The sequence below is a fragment of the Microtus pennsylvanicus genome, chromosome 7 (assembly GCF_037038515.1).
Source record: "Microtus pennsylvanicus isolate mMicPen1 chromosome 7, mMicPen1.hap1, whole genome shotgun sequence".
Classification (NCBI taxonomy): domain Eukaryota; kingdom Metazoa; phylum Chordata; class Mammalia; order Rodentia; family Cricetidae; genus Microtus; species Microtus pennsylvanicus.
This window is the reverse complement of record NC_134585.1, coordinates 94,606,366-94,624,869: the sequence shown is the minus strand read 5'-3', so window position 1 is coordinate 94,624,869 and position 18,504 is coordinate 94,606,366. Positions and strand designations below refer to the sequence as shown.

General features: G+C 44.8%; 1 protein-coding gene across 1 annotated transcript in view; it reads right to left on the bottom strand.

Annotated features, from left to right (window-relative positions):
- Positions 1 to 966: 966 nt before the first annotated feature.
- The window catches only part of Synpo2 (synaptopodin 2), a 142,464-nt gene continuing 124,926 nt past the window's right edge, over positions 967 to 18,504 (bottom strand). Inside the window, exon 5 of the mRNA XM_075981460.1 lies at positions 967 to 4,905. Within this exon, the coding sequence (XP_075837575.1) occupies positions 4,366 to 4,905 (540 nt within the window). The 3' untranslated portion in view covers positions 967 to 4,365. The remainder of the gene's footprint in view (positions 4,906 to 18,504) is intronic.

The window sequence follows — 18,504 nt, the reverse complement described above, 5'->3', positions numbered from 1 at the left end:
GTGTCTCAATCGCCCCAGGGAGTCCCTCCCTCACAGTTGTGGCCAGAGGCCAGCTATAATGTACTCTCTCACAGGAGAACCCAGCGGCTTGTCTCCTAGGGGCCTCTAGGTCCTGTCAAGAGAACAACAGTAAGCCTCACGGATCCCACACTTGTTTTTGTTTTACTGTGCTGTACTTTGGATTATGAGAAAGGGTCCGGCTATGTAGGCTAGGCTGGACTTGAACTTGTGACCCTCTTGCTTCAGCCTCCAGTGTCCTGGTATCATAGGCACATGCTATCGCTCCTGGCTGGATCTCAACTACCTAAAGTGTGAAACTGACTGTATTTTCAAGTGAGTCTGGAAAGAAGTTTTTGAATGTTACAGTGATAGCCTTTTCTTGGCCAAAGTCCAATCAGTATATGTATGCATGGTGAATTAAGCATATCTGTATGCTTCCTCAGAAAACCCAGTATTGGCAAAGAACATGGCCAGGCTGGTGTAACCTCATCGGGCCTCTTATCTCCCAACACTGCCCAGAAGTCTTCTGAACATCCTGGCCTGTCAGCAGCAAGTACCCTGTTAGTTTGACTTATCCAGACTTTTGAATGTCCCAAAGTGTCCTTAGTTATCCCCACCCTCCCTGTCCCATGTGTCCCTTCACTGTGAGTCCTCTCTACCACGCGGTCAATGCCATCTCTTTCCCCAGCCCAAGGCTCCAGCGCTGAGCCTCTCACACCGTGGCCTGATACTGAACCAAGCCTCTGCCATGCTTTAGTAAATGTCATACAGTGACAAAATAATAATAAAAAAAACAATTAAAATGTTGCTATGCAGTATGACATCCTTACAATGTGTCTGAAAGCTGTTATGGAAAATTTGTGAAATTTGTAAACCAGGCAGTAGGCAGGAAAAAAAAATCTCCTTTGCAATGAAAGATAACTCCAAAATGATCTTTATATGGAAAGAAATGAAACAACTCCTGACTCAATTTTCAAGTTACATTTATTACTAATATCGCTTGGATTTTCGGTGCGAGTCTCTCACCACACAGCCTCTGGGGACGGAGAGAAACAGAAATGACGATCTAAATTAGACAGAGAACAGACTTCTCTTTGATAGGAAGGTGTGAACCGTGTAGCAGTTACTTCTGCTTCGAACAGAAACCAAATGCGAAGATCTACCTTTCCTTAAGAAACATTCTTGCAATTCCTCTCTATTACGGCTGTCCCTAATCGATGTATTTATTAATCCAAAGTTTAAGTCACTAATACACATACATATCTATGATTAAAGCCCTAATAAGTATATGCTCTCCAAGGTGCATGATGCTGCCAAACATGAGACATCCTCAAAAGATAAAAGAACTTGGATCTGTACCATCACCACCCTCCAAGTTCAAGTTCAAATTATCTACTAACTAATGCTCCGCACCCATGCATTGGTATGATGTTCGGACTCGATGGGAGGAAACGCCGTATGAAAGTCCCTATGATTGGCATGCTCAGCCTTTCAAGCAGGTTTAGTAAAACACGACGCAGCTGCCGGTGATTGAAATGTGTCTTGCAACAAAGGCGGCACCCCATTCAAAGCCGCAGCTCCTCTGTACAAGCGCTATTATGGGGAAACTGAGACCCCCTCATTTCATTCTGGTGAGAATAGTAGCTATTGACATCTTCCCAACCATAAGAGCCTGCATCTCAGTGTGACTGAATGCCAGTGATGGAACTGGATTACTATCTAGTCAACTAAAGGAGAATCCCACAGTGCACCTGGTGCGAATTTGCAGCGGCATTCTTGTTTCGCGGAGGTGTCTGCACACTGACTGATAAAGATGCTTGCGTCCTCACGAACAAATGTGCAGCCTTCCTGAGTTGTGTAGACTAAGTTCAGACAGCTCAGTATCAATGCTAGTTTGGGTGTGGCACACGCAGAGGACAAGTGCATTTTATAACAGTACCTAAAGCATCTGCTTCCTTTGAGTCCAGTGAGTTCTGGCAAATAGTGAGAAATGAAGCCGCTGGTGGAAAGAAAGTCCAGCACTTACGAATGAAAGTGGCAGGATAGAATGTGGACCCGATAATAACATCTGTTCTGTTGAGTCCCCCATTTCTTAAACCAGCCTAACCCAGAATGACTCAAACGCTGTGATCAGTTTGAACCCGGTAAGGATCATACGTGCAGGATTCTTAAGAAGCTACTAGCCTGACATTATTCTTTTAAGATTCTACGAAAAAAAAAAACCTCATAGGTGCCAATAATTACGTTTTATACTTTAAGGGAATTAACGTTATATCAATTTCATATAAATAAACAACGAAACTTTTGCCTTTGAGTTTTGTTTTTGTTTTTGTTGTTGTTTTGAGACATGGTCTCCCTGATAGCCCAGCCTGGCCGGGAATTTTCGGCAGTCCCTCCTCTTCATCTCCGGAGTCTGGGGTTGCGGGCACGAGGTGCCACAGCTGGCTAGCAATCACATTTTGGAAAGTAGTCTTCTATCGCCTAATTGAACGAATTAGTGCCTGGCCACTCCTGCCACCTGTGGAACTTCCTGTGAGTCCTTCAAAATTTTAAAACCTTCTAAGGGGAGGGACCGATTGCACCCTCATTTTCATCCATGAAAGATCCCATCCTAATGATAAGGTGGAGAGCTAAAGAGGAGAATCAGGCACTATTATCCCTTTCTTAAGAGACAGGAAGATAGTAAACACTCCAGAATTTTTAAGTTAAGAAGTATCCTGGGTAGACTCGATGGTCTGAAGCACTCTGAACCCCCTTATATTTAACCCTTTGTGGGCAGGGCAGTGAGCAGCAGGTGTTCGTGCTGACAAGGCCTGGGTTACAGGAGAGGTGAGTCAGCAGGTCTAACTTCCCTGCAACAGCCTGGAAGCAGCCCTGTGTAGGCTTCCCCAGTGTGTTTTCTGTGACCAAGTAGGTGGTCATGAACCACAGTTGCATAATGGCAGGCCCATTCATCTACCACTTCCTGAAATCCACTCATATTTTTATCTTTACATCAACCCTCACTCCACATAACACAAAACCCGCCACTTAGAAATTCCTTTTGGGACCTTCGGTGACGCATGTCATGGCGCTAATAACCTCATCCACTCCTAAAGGTGATCTGATATTTATGTAATGAGCAAGAATAAACGATACATCAGAGGTCATTCTACTGAGAGCTTTTCACCATACCAGAATTGTGAAGAACCTAAGCAATTAGACAATCCAGCCTTCTCATTTGACGAGTGAGGATAAGTGAACGGAAACCTTCCTGTCTCAGGCTGGCTTTTAAATGAGGAATAAACCCAATGCTTAGATTTGTGCTTCCCACATATTATTACTCTGTTTCCTCTCAAGTCCACTTGAGTTGTGTAGTTCCCTGACCCTGACACATCCCCATCTAAGAACATTCTTATGTCAGCCAGGCATAATGCTGCCCACCCGACATCCCAGCACTTGATAGGCTGAGACAAACTATGGGTTTGAGGATAACCTGGGCTACAAAAGCAGCACCAAGCCAACCAGAGCTACATAGCAAAGCATTGTCACGAATAGAACATTTCGGTTTCGGTCTTCTAAAACACCTGAACTGCACCTACAAAAGGTTTTCGAGAAATATTTGGAATGACACCAAGGAGATTCTTTCCTGTATAATTATCATACTTCCTGTCAGGCACGCCTTAGGAATTTATCCTAATAGGAAGGATGGGAGCTGCCCAGAGGAAAGGCTTGTGGCATGGGGAAGGGCAGGCAATGGGGTGACGGAGTAGAACAAAGTATAATGGTGCATGCATATTAACACGACAAAATGAAACCGCTTTCTTTGGATGCTAACTTAAAATTAATAAAAAGAAAATTATATATTCTTTGCTACTGGCAATTGATACACCATATTCTAATAACCCCCTGTTGGGCTGAGGCATAGAGAAGAAGATGTTGGATTCACTGTAATTAAGTGAACTTGGGACTCCTTGCAAAATGAGTTAAGATTTTGAAGTATATGTAAGTGCTAGAACATTAATGTGAAAAAGTTGGGTTTTTTTTGTTTTGTTTTGTTTTGTTTTTTGAGGCAGGTACCCTCGGTTGATTTCAATCTACAGGCCTGAAGATTATCTTGAATTCCTGGTGTTCTGCCCTGCCTCGTTATGGGTGTGCCCCACCACACCCTGCTCACAGGACTCCCTGCTTCCGAGCAGTTCCTCAGGCATCAGCAGACAAGGAAGTGCTCCACACTTGTGTGCTTACACACGTACGCACTCAGATAAATGACCCGTGAGAGCCACAAGGGGCTAAAAGTGGCTTTAAGTCTACTTAAGAAGTGAAGAACCCGCCAAAGGATCACGGACATAAGCTATGAAACCCACAGAGTCGTCACGCTGGCTCTCAGGGTTGGTGTCTCCACCCCCGTGGGTGTGGGTTGTAATTGTAGCCACCTAATGGAAGACCGTATTCAGATCTGGTCTCCATGGGCATTATTTTCGGGTCGTATCTGAACTCCTGCCTAGGGCTCACATATGGCAACTGGGAACTGTATACGGAGTGGGTGGACATGAGGCTGCTGACTGGGGATGGAGCATTATACTCTTGCCTTTCAGGGAAACTCATGTTGGTCTTCTGAGTTTGGGAGACAAAGGACAGTCTCTCTTTCCAGTCCTCTTGGGACCCTGAGCACGCCTTCCTCCGAGCTGCGGAGACTACATTCGCCACAATGGATTCCTGGATGCTTCTGGGTCCGAAGGCGTCATCCACTAGACCAAGGGGAGACCTAGCCGCTGCTTCCCAAGGTGTTGGTCTCTTGTTAGCTTTCTCCAGCCCGAGGGTCGGCCTGCTGGGGTAACCGGGAGCCGGCTGGTACAGCCACGGAGGTGCAGATATGTTGGGCGGGGCTGGTTTTCCAGGAAGAGAAAGGGAACGTCCACTCGCCTAAAAACAACAAAAAACATTACTGTATCACATTCGCGTCTGCCTGCACTTGTTATTGCAAGCCACGCTCACCAATCTCTGCCCAGACTGAACTCCTTCAGTCCTGAGGTCTGGAAGGGTTGCCGTATCTAGTTTAATCCAGCTCCGGTCTGCCGCTGGAGTCCCACTCCCTTCATCCTCGTTCTTGGTCTCCCTCTTGGCTCTTATTGTTCAAACTGCTGCCACGTCTTTTCCCGGGAGTAAGCTCATGGCAGAAACCCTAACACCCCTGGGACCTACCCTTCTCTCCGCCTTCCACGCCCTCACAGCCCACCTGCTTCATTCCAGTCCTGTGTTTCCTGGCACAAAATCAACGAAACAGGAATAACTCCAGAAATGGGCCATCAATTCCTATAATTTTTTCTTTTTCCATGTAGCTTGTTGTTCCATTGGAACCTCCAGCTCGCCCTTGCACAGTCTGGAAAGCCCCATTCCTCTCTCTCTCTGTCCCCAAACCCTGCCTGCTGAGAGAGTCTCCGAACAAAAAGAAGATGCCAAAAAGCCCAGTTCAGCATTTATTGTGGCTACTGCATCTTCCTCCCCTGAAGACGCTAGTCACCCAAGTCTGCCTAAAGCAGTCAGCTTTGGACCAGACTTGGGCACAAACCCAGCTTGTGGTAGATCCCTCATTTCCCCCTTGCCTACAACTTATAGGGTCTCTTCGCTTTTGTTTGTGGGTGTAACTTCTCAGGCTTTGATCTCTGGGACTGGAGAAGTCTCCCAGGAGTTGCTTTGTTCAAATAAACCTGTTATACTCTTTCAATTTGGCTTAATCTGGTTTACTGTGTTGGCAAAGAAGCCTATTACGGGGGTAGGGGGCAGAAAACCTATTTTAATTGCTTGACTCATTTCAGGCCAGTAAATTCACCGAAAGATACTTAGAAGTGGCTACTGGTGTGAAGGAATGAGACACCGCTCCTCTCAGAACCCATTTATGTGATGAGGACCAAATGACATGGGTCTTTGTTCTCTCTCTCTCTCTCTCTCTCTCTCTCTCTCTCTCTCTCTCTCCCTCCCTCCCTCCCTCCCTCCCTCCCTCCCTCCCTCCCTCTCTCTCTCTCTCTCTCTCTGTCTGTCTGTCTGTCTCTCTCATGCTATAGAGACATGGTCTTACTCTGTAGTCCAGGCAAATCTCTGGGAAATCTTCTTGCCTCAGCCTCCCAAGGCTAGGATGGTAGCCCTGAGCCATCCAGCTCTTGTGCCTTGGGTTCTCGAGGGTGAGGCATGGCCCCTGTCTTAAGAGAGGGCTGCTCGGCTCATGTGCATTTTGGCTCTATTTTTATTTTTATTACATTCCAGAGCCTCTCAGAGTTGGACTCCACAACATTCCCCTGTGCTCGCTAAATGCTCTGCTTGCCTAATCCACAGCACAGCAATCTGGCTTACTGAAAACTTGACCCTTGACCCTTCCTTCTGCCTCCCTGGAACCCGGACCAGTGACTATCCTCTGTACTTTCTCATGGGTGCACTCCTCTTTACATGGGGCTCACTTAGACAAACTGCAGGGGGGGGGCAGAATGCAAGGGAAAACAGGTCAACTTTGAAAGTATCAAAGCATTGCTTCTTAACCAGGCATGGTGGTACTGCCTACAGTCCTTGCATTTAGGAGTTGGTGGCAGGAAAATCAGGAGTTCAAAGTCAGCTTCATAATGTGTGAAAGGCAAGCCTGGAAAACAACCTGAGATTTGTCTCAAGAAACTACACATACACAGAGGCGGGGGGGGGGGGGGGGGGGCTGTAGAGGGAGAGGGAGAGAGAGAGAGAAAGAGAGAAAATAGAAGAGAGGGAAGAAGAGGAGGTTTGTTGAACATGCTTGAAGATGGATACAAATTTCCCAGCTTCTAAACATTTCTCTCTTAACTGATTAAGTGAATAGCAACAACACTGGATTTGAGCAAAATGTGTCAGGCTCAGCTGGTTTGTTTTCCAGCATGGCGTCTCTACCCCAACATACAGGCTACCTCAGAGGATGACTGGTTCTGGATCTCTGTGGATGGTGAGTGAGGGGTCACCATAGCAGATGTTGGGTCTCTCCTTTTAGTCACTAAAATTTGTCTGCCATGCTTGAAGCCCAGCGAAAACTTGTTTCTATTAATGTCCTTATCTTAATCCAAAGCAAATCCTCTTCGCTATAGGGCTGGCAAGGGGATTGGTGCTCTCCTCACCTTTGGCCTACATCTACATTTTAAAATTTGACAGCAAAATTGCACAATTCTACATTACTCATGCTTAGTTCTATAAACATTTTTAGCATCTTTTATGGCATATCTCATGCTTCCAAACACTGATCCATGAGCTAAAGACACAGAGACGATAAAGGCTACACCCTGGAGCTTGCGATCCAGCACCCTTCATCCTCCTGTGGCGTGCCCAATAACTACACAGTGAAAAGACACTATCTTTCTCGACAGGATAAAAGGCTGTTTTGGTTTTTTTTCTAAACTTTGAAAAAATACTGTCTGTGAAAGAGAAGTAGCTGCCCCCACAGCATATGTCTGACCCCTCTTTTCTCAGTAGCTAAGGAAGGGATGAGCACCTTTGGTCTCCAGAGTCCCAGGGACAATTGTTAGATTCCGATGAAACCTGCAGAGGATTCATCTGGTCAGGAGCAGCCCTTTCAGCACATGCCAGGGGACAGTTGTGGGGACAGTGACAGCTAAAGGAACCCAAGACTATAGAAATACAGGGCAGACTCAATATATAGATACACACATGCACACACACAGACTCTGAAGTGATGAGCTAGCTAAAATGCTAAAGAAAAAAATTCATTTCCTGCCTTTCCTCCCAACTCATTTAGTTTGATAATCTTAAGAGGAATCAAAATTTAACAGAAGTGGAAAGATCCAAGTATTTTCAGAGATATCCTAGTATGAAAGATGAGGCTTTTCTCAGCGAAAGCAAATACTGATTATTAGTCAAATATGTACAGAGGAAAGCAAAACTTGGCGGTGTGCTGACGACAGAGAAAGTCAGGGCTTTCTGAGGGGGCACATTAAGAATCACAGCGAAGAGCCAATGAAACGCCAGATGGGATGCACACGGCAATTGTGAGAAGGGGAAGACTCATCTCAGTGAACAGACTGAGCACGGTCTGTGCGTGTGTGCCACGTACGCCTCACCATCCTTTAACTGCTAATCATAGGGGACAAACTTTAGGATTATCTTAGGTAGGAGATTCAGTTACGATATAAACCACTCATCTTTAGGTACGGGGCTTTGGGTGTGTGCCTCAAATACTAAGTGCTTCCAGTCTCCTTTTCCCCTGAATCCCTTACGTGAGATCGTCACGTCTTGTTCGTGGGTGTTACACCCTTCTGTCCATCTCTGACCCGGCTCCTGCTGCTCTCCCCTCAGCTGGAGACTGGAGCCATGTGACACACCTTGACCCAGAAATGACTAATGGACCTGAGGATATCAGAAATGTTTCTTCTGTTTTGAAGTTTGCATCTGGTGTGGTAGCAATCCAGCATGACACCCCCTCCCTCACACACACCCTGGACTATGCCTCCATCGTGTGCTTTATTATTGTCAGAGAAATAAAAGAAGGTCATTTATTTTATTATCGTGTGTGTGTGTGTGTGTGTGTGTGTGTGTGTGTGTGTGTGTGTGTGTGTGTGTGAGTGTCAGGGTAGGATACGCCACTTCCTGAGTACGGAGGTCGGTGAGGACAATTTTTGAAAGCGGGTTCTTTCCTAAGGGATCTAGGCCTTAACTCATGGCAAGCTTGCATGGCCAGTGTTTTAACCCACTGAGACATCCTGCCTGACCGGAATGAAAGCTTTTTTTTTTAATTAGAGATTATTTCTCATGTATTAGTAACAGTATTTCAAGTTGGCTTTTTGTGGTTACCTCATCAAATTGTTTCTCTTTGCTCCACTGAAGTTTTGTTTAACAGAAGCAAAGAAGATTTTTCCTCTGCCAAAACCGAGCAGGTCCCCACATCCTGTTTACTGGTAGGGGCAGTTCTGTAGCTGCTCAAGCTACCCAAACCAGGCTTACTTTGAATTAGAAGCCTCCGCCTTTGTCCAAGCTCTAATTTTAACTAAAAGTGAAGACTCCTGCACTTTCCCCACACCTGCTAGAGAGAAGAGCTAAGGTAGGCCCTCTCTCTTTTCCTCTCCCAGCTTGCCAACTCTCACGCCTTGGGATGAAGAACAAGGATGAAGGAAAGCAGAGAGAAAAGGAAGGTTTTCAGTAACACTGTCCTCTGGCTTTTAGCTCTTGGGGATAGACAGCGTGAGAGAGAGGTACTTTCATAGGATAGATAGAAAGATTGCTCCCTGGCGACATAGCCATGGTTCTTGATGCTTGCTTGTCTTGGTGCATGTGTGTGTGTGTGACACAGACAGACGTCAACTGAGAAGATATCTCCACCAGGCATTTTCTTGATCAATGACTAACGTGGAAGGGTTCAGCCCATTGTGGGCGGTGCCATCTTTGGGCAGGTGGTCCTGGGGTGTACATAAGGAAGCAGGCTGAGCAAGCGCAAACAGTCAGTGAGCAGCGCTCCTCCATAGTCTCTTTCAGTTCCTGCCTCCAGGTTCCTGCCCTGGCTTGCTCAGTGATGGAATGGAACCCAAACTTTTTGTCCCCATGTTGGTTTTGGTCTTTGTACTTCATTTCAGCAATAGCTAAGGCATTGCAATTTCTCTCCATTCTAGAAGGTAGTTTGTAAATCATTTTACATTCACTTAGGAAGCTGTCTACCTCAGCTTGTAGCTATTAGAAACCACTTGCCTCCTTGGGAGGCTTGGTGAATATGCCACTCGGTTTTCCCTTGCCCCTGCCCTGTCCTGGTCCACAATGAAACACATATCATTTGTGGGCACGAGGCAGCAAATGTCCTGGTTCTTTGCCAACATGGTTTGCCAGCCCGTCTCTCCTCCTCCAGATTTCCTGAGCACATCAGGTCACAGCTCTCTCTGTGACCCCTCAGCTGTCCTCAAATTGCCTCTCATGTCAGCTCATCGCAGACGCCACTTGAACATTCTTCTCCCACGTGGTCTGAAGTGAAAATGCAGGGTTCCTCAGCTTCTACCCTCCATTGTCCTTGCCCACGCTCTGACCTCTTTAGCTACGTGGACCTGGCTGAGGAGCCCAAGCGCTGTAGAAGTAATCTGTTATTGCCTTTGTAAAAGCCCTGCATTCTGTTGTGAACTCTCACGCCCGTGGACAGCAGCTCCTATCCGGGGTTTCTTGACTAAAACATCAGGTGTTCTCTCCTTCTGGACCCACGCATTTCCACATCTTCAGTCAAGCATGAAGCTCTCTATCCCGGTTTGCTTTCTAAAATAAGAGCTAAAAAGGGAATAGAATTTTATTCTACAAATTAATTTCAAGAAAAATGACTAGGAACTGTCTGTGTTCTTAAGACTTTATGACTCGTTCAGGCCCTGCCCTGAAGAAGAGGGCTTGTTTGCTTCCAGGGCACCATGGACCATTGGCCTGAGCACTTCTTCTTTATATTGACCCAAACCCCCCTCTCCATGGCTTTGCCCGCTGCTTGATCCTGATGACGCAGAATAGTCTTTGAACGGCACTCTCCCCCTCCTTTCCCTCCTCCTCAATGGCTTGTTGGCTGCCTCCAAGCAGTGTCTCACTCTGTAGCCCAGGCTGGCCCTCTGAGTGAGCCTTCTGTCTCAGCCTTGTGTGTGCTGGGCTTACAGATGTGATCTTACTTCTGCTTCCTTACAGCGATCTTACCCAGATCCAGGTTTTAACACTCCCCCACACATTTGACCAGTTCCACTCTTTTTGTCTTTCGTTTTCTACATTTTCCCAGTTTGTCAAGAAGGTTCATGCAGAAACACTTTGAAATACACACACACAAAACCAACCTATGGGCTAAGTAAAATCTTCATTCAGACTGACTATGGGGCCATGTCATTTGGCAGATGACAATCACTCACGTGGAGCAATCAATCGTATACTTAGAGCATTCCATTCCTTAACCCATGAGAGTGCGTGGCAATTCTTTTTTTCCATGCCAATCTTAAAATAGCCCAATATTTTTAATACAGTAAAGACTACCAGATTCTCACTGAACTCATGAATCGGCAGGAGGTATATATTCCCACGGGAGGGCTGAACACTAAATACTATTTTTCTACTTTCACCTTTAATTATAGCTGACGTGAACTTATTGCTTATTATCATATATCCAGCGGGGGTGTTTATCGCTTTGGCGGACTATTTCCTACAATCCTCCCAACAGACCCAGGAGGGAGACACTGTCATTATCTCTATGTTCTATTTGTCTTCTGCTGGCCCTTGATAAAGGTGAGCAGTCTCCCCGAGGGTAGGAAGCTAAAGGCCATTGGTGTGGAGAGTTGGGCACAATAATTCTCATAGCATAGATCTTTTTAAATATTTTTCTTTCTCTTTTTTCTAGGAATTGAACTTGGGGTTTTGCATATTCTAGGCAAGCACTCTTCCATTGAGCTACATACACTTGGATCAGGTTTTAATCTGATAGATTTACATACACCTGTAATCCCAGCATTCAGGGGGCAACAGCAGGAGAATTGCTGGAAATTGAGGGTAAACCTGGTCTACATAGCGGTTTCCAGACCAGCTAGGGCTACACAAGGATACCCTGTCTCAAAAGAAAAAAAAAAACTCAAATGTTGCTCATTCTTAATATAATGTTAGACTTTACTTGAAACAATATATAAAATTGTTTTGGGGGAGACATTTATAGAACAAAAACTAACAAAACTCTGGGTGCTGATACTGTAGCTTGGTTGGTGGAGCATTTGCCTAGCAAACTCAAAGCCTCAGTTTTAATCGTGATGACATAGGCCTGTAATTCCAACACTTGGGAGGTAGAAGTTGAAAGACAAGAAGTTCAAGGTCAAACCCTGGCCCAGAGCAGGTTCAAGGTCAGCCTGAGCTGTAGGCAATCCTCTCTGTACCGTGACCTTCTCTCCTAACATTTGAATCCAGGAAAACAAAATGGAATGCAATCTTAGAAATTTTAGAAAAGGTCATTGAAATTCTGATTAAATCTGTGCTAGGCAACGCTGGTTAGCATTAATGACCGGCACACAGGGAGCACACACAGATCACATTTAGGCATTCTTCTACTACTTGTTGGTGAGACACGCCTGGACTCTGCACTCAGGGAAGAAGCACAGAGGAGCTAAGGGGCATTCTCAGTTTTTCAACAACTGTCTTTTCAGGCCAACTGTCATTTATTCACATGGCTTTGAAACCAAACAGCTTAGCTGGCTTCTTCCTGACCTGTCTGGTAATGACCTTAGCATGGAAACACCATCTGAAGTTTATGACAGACAAAGGCTGTTCTAAAGCCATGCGAATTGTCCTGGCAGCCAGAGGCGTAGAATGTGATACGGGTTTTCCGATTCGAACAAATATTTTATCTCCGAAACTCTGAAGGCTAGAACAATTTTCTTGGCTGAAGTCTTGCTTACACGTGCACCATGGAGAAAGCATTTCCACTTGACAAATATTATTTCAGCTCCTCTGGTACCTTTCTCTCTTAAGCACATAATCAGAAAATACTTTTTGCAAACACACACTTTATCACAAGCAGCTCTCGAGAGGTCCAAAGCAAGGAAATAGAAGCCGATTGTACTTCCTTTGCCTTTTAAAACACTGATTAGGGATTCTGAAAAGCAGAGGTCCTAGGAGAGGTGAACTCATGGAAGCAAGCATGCAAAAAGCAAAAAGAAGCTTCCAGGTTTCCATTTGCTAAGGCAAAGGCCTTGCAGCCGGCACCCCTCCTACCACTGATTGGTCGGGAATCTACAGCACTGACCTCACGCATGCTCAGTACCTTGTGATTGGTCCCTGCTTCCACTGTTGCCACGCTGGGCTCTGGCACCAAGAGCCCTAGTTGGATCAGCACTATATAGACCCCAGCCCCATCCTTGCTTCTGCAGTTGATTTTCAGTGTCCAGCCTTCCTGGTTGCTCAAACTGAAGTTAGATTATGATACTCTGATTAAAATTCCCCTTTGACTGCGCATGTCACAAGAGCCAACGCCAAAGATCTTTCGCTGGCCTCTACATGGCCCACAAAATCTGCCAAATCCCCACTGCATCTCTGTTTGCAATTCCTGAGACATTAGGCATTCTCATAACCCAGACTTGAGATCTGCTGATCCTTCTGTGTGGGACACAATGCTCCAGACACCAGCGTGACTCCGTCCTTCGTCAGCCCATACTCAAATGTCATCCAGTCTGTGTGTTCCACCTCTCAGAGTTCCCCATCTCCGTTACAACCTCTCTCTCTCTCTCTCTCTCTCTCTCTCTCTCTCTCTCTCTCTCTCTCTCTCTCCTCAGTCTAACATGAAACATGTTTTCCTTCATCATTATTTTGTTTTTCTCCTGAAGAGAGAAATTAAGGTCTGAAATCTGTCTAAGGGTGATGTTTTTTGTTTTATGAAGATATCCCTAGAGGACAGGTTTGGAAGCTTAGGTCAACAGTCAACAGCATTTAGAAAGATGAGGCCAGAGGATCAAGAATTGTAGACTACAGAGTGAGACCTTGTTTCAAAAATGCCAAATAGCTCCCAAAAAAAGAAACAGGTGGAAGAGAGAGAGAGAGAGAGAGAGAGAGAGAGAGAGAGAGAGAGAGAAGAGAATTCTTAAAACAATACCTGGCATCAAAATAAAAGCTGTTTAGCAAATATTTGTTAAATGAATGTTGATTTCTATATCATCCTATTGTAAGTAGGACATTTTCTTAACATCACTGGAATTTTTGATCGATTTACAAAATGTAGCCCGTTTCACATATCAGGTACATGTGGCAATAGAAACATGCACACTCCCCTGACCCCTAATGCAGATGCATCAGAGTGCTCTCCCATCCATGCCGATTTTCCTTTGTTGCTCTGTGACGCTGGAGATGGGGACCCCGGACCTTGCTCATTGGAGGCTAGTGTTCTACCACTGAGTTAAACCCTGGCCCTCACCTCATGTATTGACCAACTTTTTCTAAATAAGTGAAGTATGAAAATGAACGATTGGCATCCAAGGTATAGGAATTTGGGAGTTATGAACTGCTTTTTCTTCTTTCTTTGGGGCAGGGTCTCAGGTAGTCTTTAATTCCTCTTCCTGTCTCCCAAGGGCAGAATTACACACATCACTCTAAAGACCATGACCAAAAACAACTTCGAAATGAAAAGGCTTATTTGGCTTGTGTATCTCAGGTCACAGTCCATGGAGGGAAGCCGAGGCAGGAACTTGGATGCAAAAACTAAAGCCAAGGAGATGAAGAAATGCTGCCTACTGGTGTGTTCCCCAGGGCTTGCTCAGCCTGCTTTCTTCCATGACTCAGAACCATCTACCCAAGGGTGGCGTTGACCACAGTGACCTGGGCCCTCCCACACCAATCATCAGTCAAGAAAATGTTCCCATAGATTTGCCTGCAGGCAATCTGATAGAGGCATTTTCTCCATTGAGGTTCTTAGCAAATAATTCTAGCTTGTGTCAAGCTGACCAGCAACTAGTCAGGATAGGGCTGGAAGAAGAGAAAATTAAGTTGATTTTTCCATTTATTATGTGTCTGGAAACAGTATTTTTTTAAAAAAAAACTACATTAATATATAGATTCACTTTATCTTATCTTGCTTTATTATACTTTTTGAGGGAGGACTTCATATAGCCCATAATTGCCTCAAAATGGTCAAAGATGGCTTTGAACTTCTGATCCTCCTGCCTCTGCCTCCGGAGCTCTGGAATTACAGGCATTCAGCAGTACACCTAGTTTCAGCCGTGCTGGAGACTGACCCAGGGCCCTGTGCGTGCTAGGCAAGCACTTGCCTACATCCCATCCCTAGGCAAGGCTTTAAATACAGGCAACTATTTCCTCAAGGTGATTAAAATACAATCAAGGTTGATGCTGGAGGATGAGGAGGCATCTCATATGCTTTTGAGCTAGTGTCTTTGTCAAGGTCTCTTCAAAATCCTCCCATGGGAAAGTTTTGGAAATCCAATTGTTGCATTCTTTTATCACCGAGAACGAGACGAGAGTCTTCACAAGTTTGCATTATTATTCTGCTTGCAACAATAGACAAAAGTCCTGCCAGACCATATATGTCTCTATGTCTCTATCTTTTGCACTGTGTCTATCTATCAATCTTTGTTTCTATCTGTCTGCTTTATCAGGAAAGTAGCCAAGAAACCAAACATTTTAAGAGAGTTTGATGAACGCGATCATTATACACAAAATGGCTCCTGCTTCCAGGTTTCTGCCTGAGTTCCTGTCCTGACTTCTGATGATGGATTGTAATGTCTAAGAAGAAATAAACCCTTTCCTCCCAAGTTGCTTCTGAACGTGGTGTTTTATCACAGTAACAGAAAACCAACTGAACGGCAGAACTTTTAGACTTCACTTCACATTTATAGATAACCTGTCTGAGAAAGAGTAAGGGCTGGGAGTGGCTGCACGTTGCCCTGAAAGGAAGGAGAATTTTGACATCCCAGAGACACGGACACACTGCCTCTGATTTCCCACTAGGATTCAGCTTTCCTTATCATTGTAAACTAGGAATAATGTTGACTACCATTTCCAGATTCCGGGTAGAAGAGGACTGAGTTTGTACATTGAATGCCATGTAACCCAGCAAACATGACTATTTTTATTATTGGGTGAAGAGACCGCGTGGCTCTAAAGGTGTCAGAAACCTGGCAGAACCTTTTGTTCGAGAGGCAACTGCATGGGCGAGCTGCCGGTCCTACATAAAAATAGAAGCAAGCCTTGACTTTGAAGTGGGGTTAGCAATGCTGGCCTCAGAGAACGCCAAGCCAGCCCTGCCTCCCGTGCTAGCAGGAACACAGGCAGCTGTGCTGGCCAGAAGCACCACCACCCCTGACCCCGACTCCTTGCTAGACCTGAGTAGGAGCGGTGTGTCCTTAATGGTCTATCTTAAAAAGATATGAGATAAAGACAGCAGCACTCAACTTAAGGTCAGAGAGATCCACGCTATGGAGAAATCTGTGCGTACTTTTGGTGATCCCTTCGTTTTAGAGACAGCCAGGGAAAACACAGCTACGATATCCCGATTGACCATGTGCTCATCTGAATGCCAAGAGCTCAGTGTCTGTTACCCTCTGCCATCTGCAAAGCCTCCAAGTCGTCCCCCGCCCAAATAAAGAACACAGCTACAAAAGGTATTTACCCCATACCACGGAGCGTGTATTACATGCATTTGCATAAATAACTGGAGAATTGAAGACACAGGCAATAACATTGAATTTGAATAATCTACTTTGAGGCCTGAAAGCAGTTATTACAATCATTTTTAGCAACTTCAGAAAAAAAGCCAATGCATGAAGTATAGCTTATTAAAATGCTTCTATTAATAATATAAGCTACATTCTATCGAAATAGTTGAAAATGCCACCTTAAAGTTTTGTAACGTGTAGCGTTATTTAATTCTATGTTAATAAGAGCCTAACTTGGGTAAAGCTGCCCAGGGAAGAGCAGTGGAAGGTGCGGAGGAAACTCGCAGGGTACACACTCAGGGGAGCTGCAAAACCAGAAGTGGCCACGGCGCATGTCCGGGCTTTAGAGGCACTACCAGGAAAGACTCACAACCGCCATTACCTCAGGTGCCCGACTACCAGGGAACCTAGGCTGCAGAGGCCAGTCCTCCACTCCTCCCTCCTATACAGACGCCACACAAAGCCTGGAAGAGCCAGAGGGGTCTGGGAACCTTGTCTGCCAACTGTGTCGCTGTCCTAGCCGCTTACTCCATAAGCGTTCTTTGATTTTTTTTTTTTTTTTTTTGCTTTCCACTACTTAACTTCTGTTCTTGCATAGCTGTCTCGTGATGGTTTTGCTTTTGTTTTCACGGAGCTTAGTTAGGTTTTAGGGCTGCTGCTCACGCTCCCACACACAGTGTGCTGTAAGGCCTTTTTACTCTTCCGCCACGTCTGGTGCACTCACCTTGGTTCCCTCTGCCCTCTTCCCTCCTTTTCCAGCTACTTCCCCTGCCTCATTCTGTTTTTTGCTTGGTGTTAGTTTAATACTTCTCCCATTCCTTACCTAGTCCGCTTCCCTCCTAATTCAAATCTTATTTTCCAGTAGGTGTATTTTAGGTTACATGATGATTTCATATATATATATGAAAATATATTTTCCTACAATATAGTCAGATTAAAGCTTCCCTTCCCTCAGCTCCTCCCAGATTCTTCCAACCTCCCTACCCACCAAATTCCATACTTTTTTTCCCTCTCTTTCTTTAGAAAATAAACATGCCAACTAAAATCCAAGTGCACTTCATCCTATCCTATCCTCCTGTTTAGCCTCCAAAGTTACTGCAGTCAAAGGAGCCACTGTCGCTAACTGGCTAGTAAAATATTTGAATAGTGGCAGTATTCAGCAGCTGCGGTTGTTCTTGCAGTTAATCTTCTAGTCAGAGGATGGATGTGGAGTTTACACCAGGCCTCCTGAGGAGTTATTTTCTGAACTGTAACACGTTCAGCTCGAACACATTCGAGTTGTGTGTGAAATTTGCAGATAATTGAAACTGGAAGGAAGTAGCTGATCAAAAACTAAACCAAATAACAAAACAATGTCAGATGCATAAATTCCAACATCACATAAAAGAAAAAAAAAAGCCAGCAAAAACAAGACACAGCAGGTCTTTCTATACGTGTTAGCTTTACAATAACGGCACTTGGTGAGATGGGGTTAGATGAAACCCCACCCAGAACTCAAAAGAATGACTTTGAGTGTGATCAAAGCCACAAGGGGCTGGATGACATTTCCTTATTTCCTTCTTGGTGATGCAGAAAATAAACAAGGACTTCAACAAAGGTAGAAACACCAATCCAGAACACTGGAAATTGAAGGGGAAAAAGCAACAGAGTGGATGGAGGTGAGGACAGAAGAGGTGAGCTTGACGACACTGTGCAGGCACAGAACAACCCCACAGGACGGAGATAGATGTGGTGGTCTGAATGGGAATGGCCTCCATGGGCTTCCGTATTTGAATGTTTGGTTCCCAGATGGCGAACTGCTTAGGAAGGATAAGGTGCAGCCTTGTTAGAGGAGCTGAGTCACTGGGGATGGGCTTTGAGGTTTCAAAAGCCTATGCCATACCCAGTTAGTTCTGGCATTCTCTGTCTTCTGTTTGCAGATGGGATGCAAGCTTTTGGTTACTGTTCCTCCACCCTGCCTGCTTGCTGCAAGGCTTCCCTCGTGAAAGTATAAACAAGCCCTCAACTAAATGCTTTCTTTTATGGTGTTTCTTCATAGCAACAGAAAAGTAAGATAATAAAATAATAAAAAAGATACTAGTGAGAATTCAAAGATATATGTGATACTCTGAAAAGATTAAACATTCAGGTATACAATAGAAGAAGAAGACTCTCATTCTAAATGTATAGAAAACATTTTTAAAAGAATCATAACAGAAAATTTTATAGAGCTAGAAAAAGTATACAAACACAGGAGGTATTTGGGGGGGGCGACAGACAAGACTGGAAAAGAACCTCACTTGTCATTTTAAAATAAAAGCATTGAATATACAGAACAAAAACTATACTGAAGACAGTAAGAGAGAAACAAAAAAAATTGCAC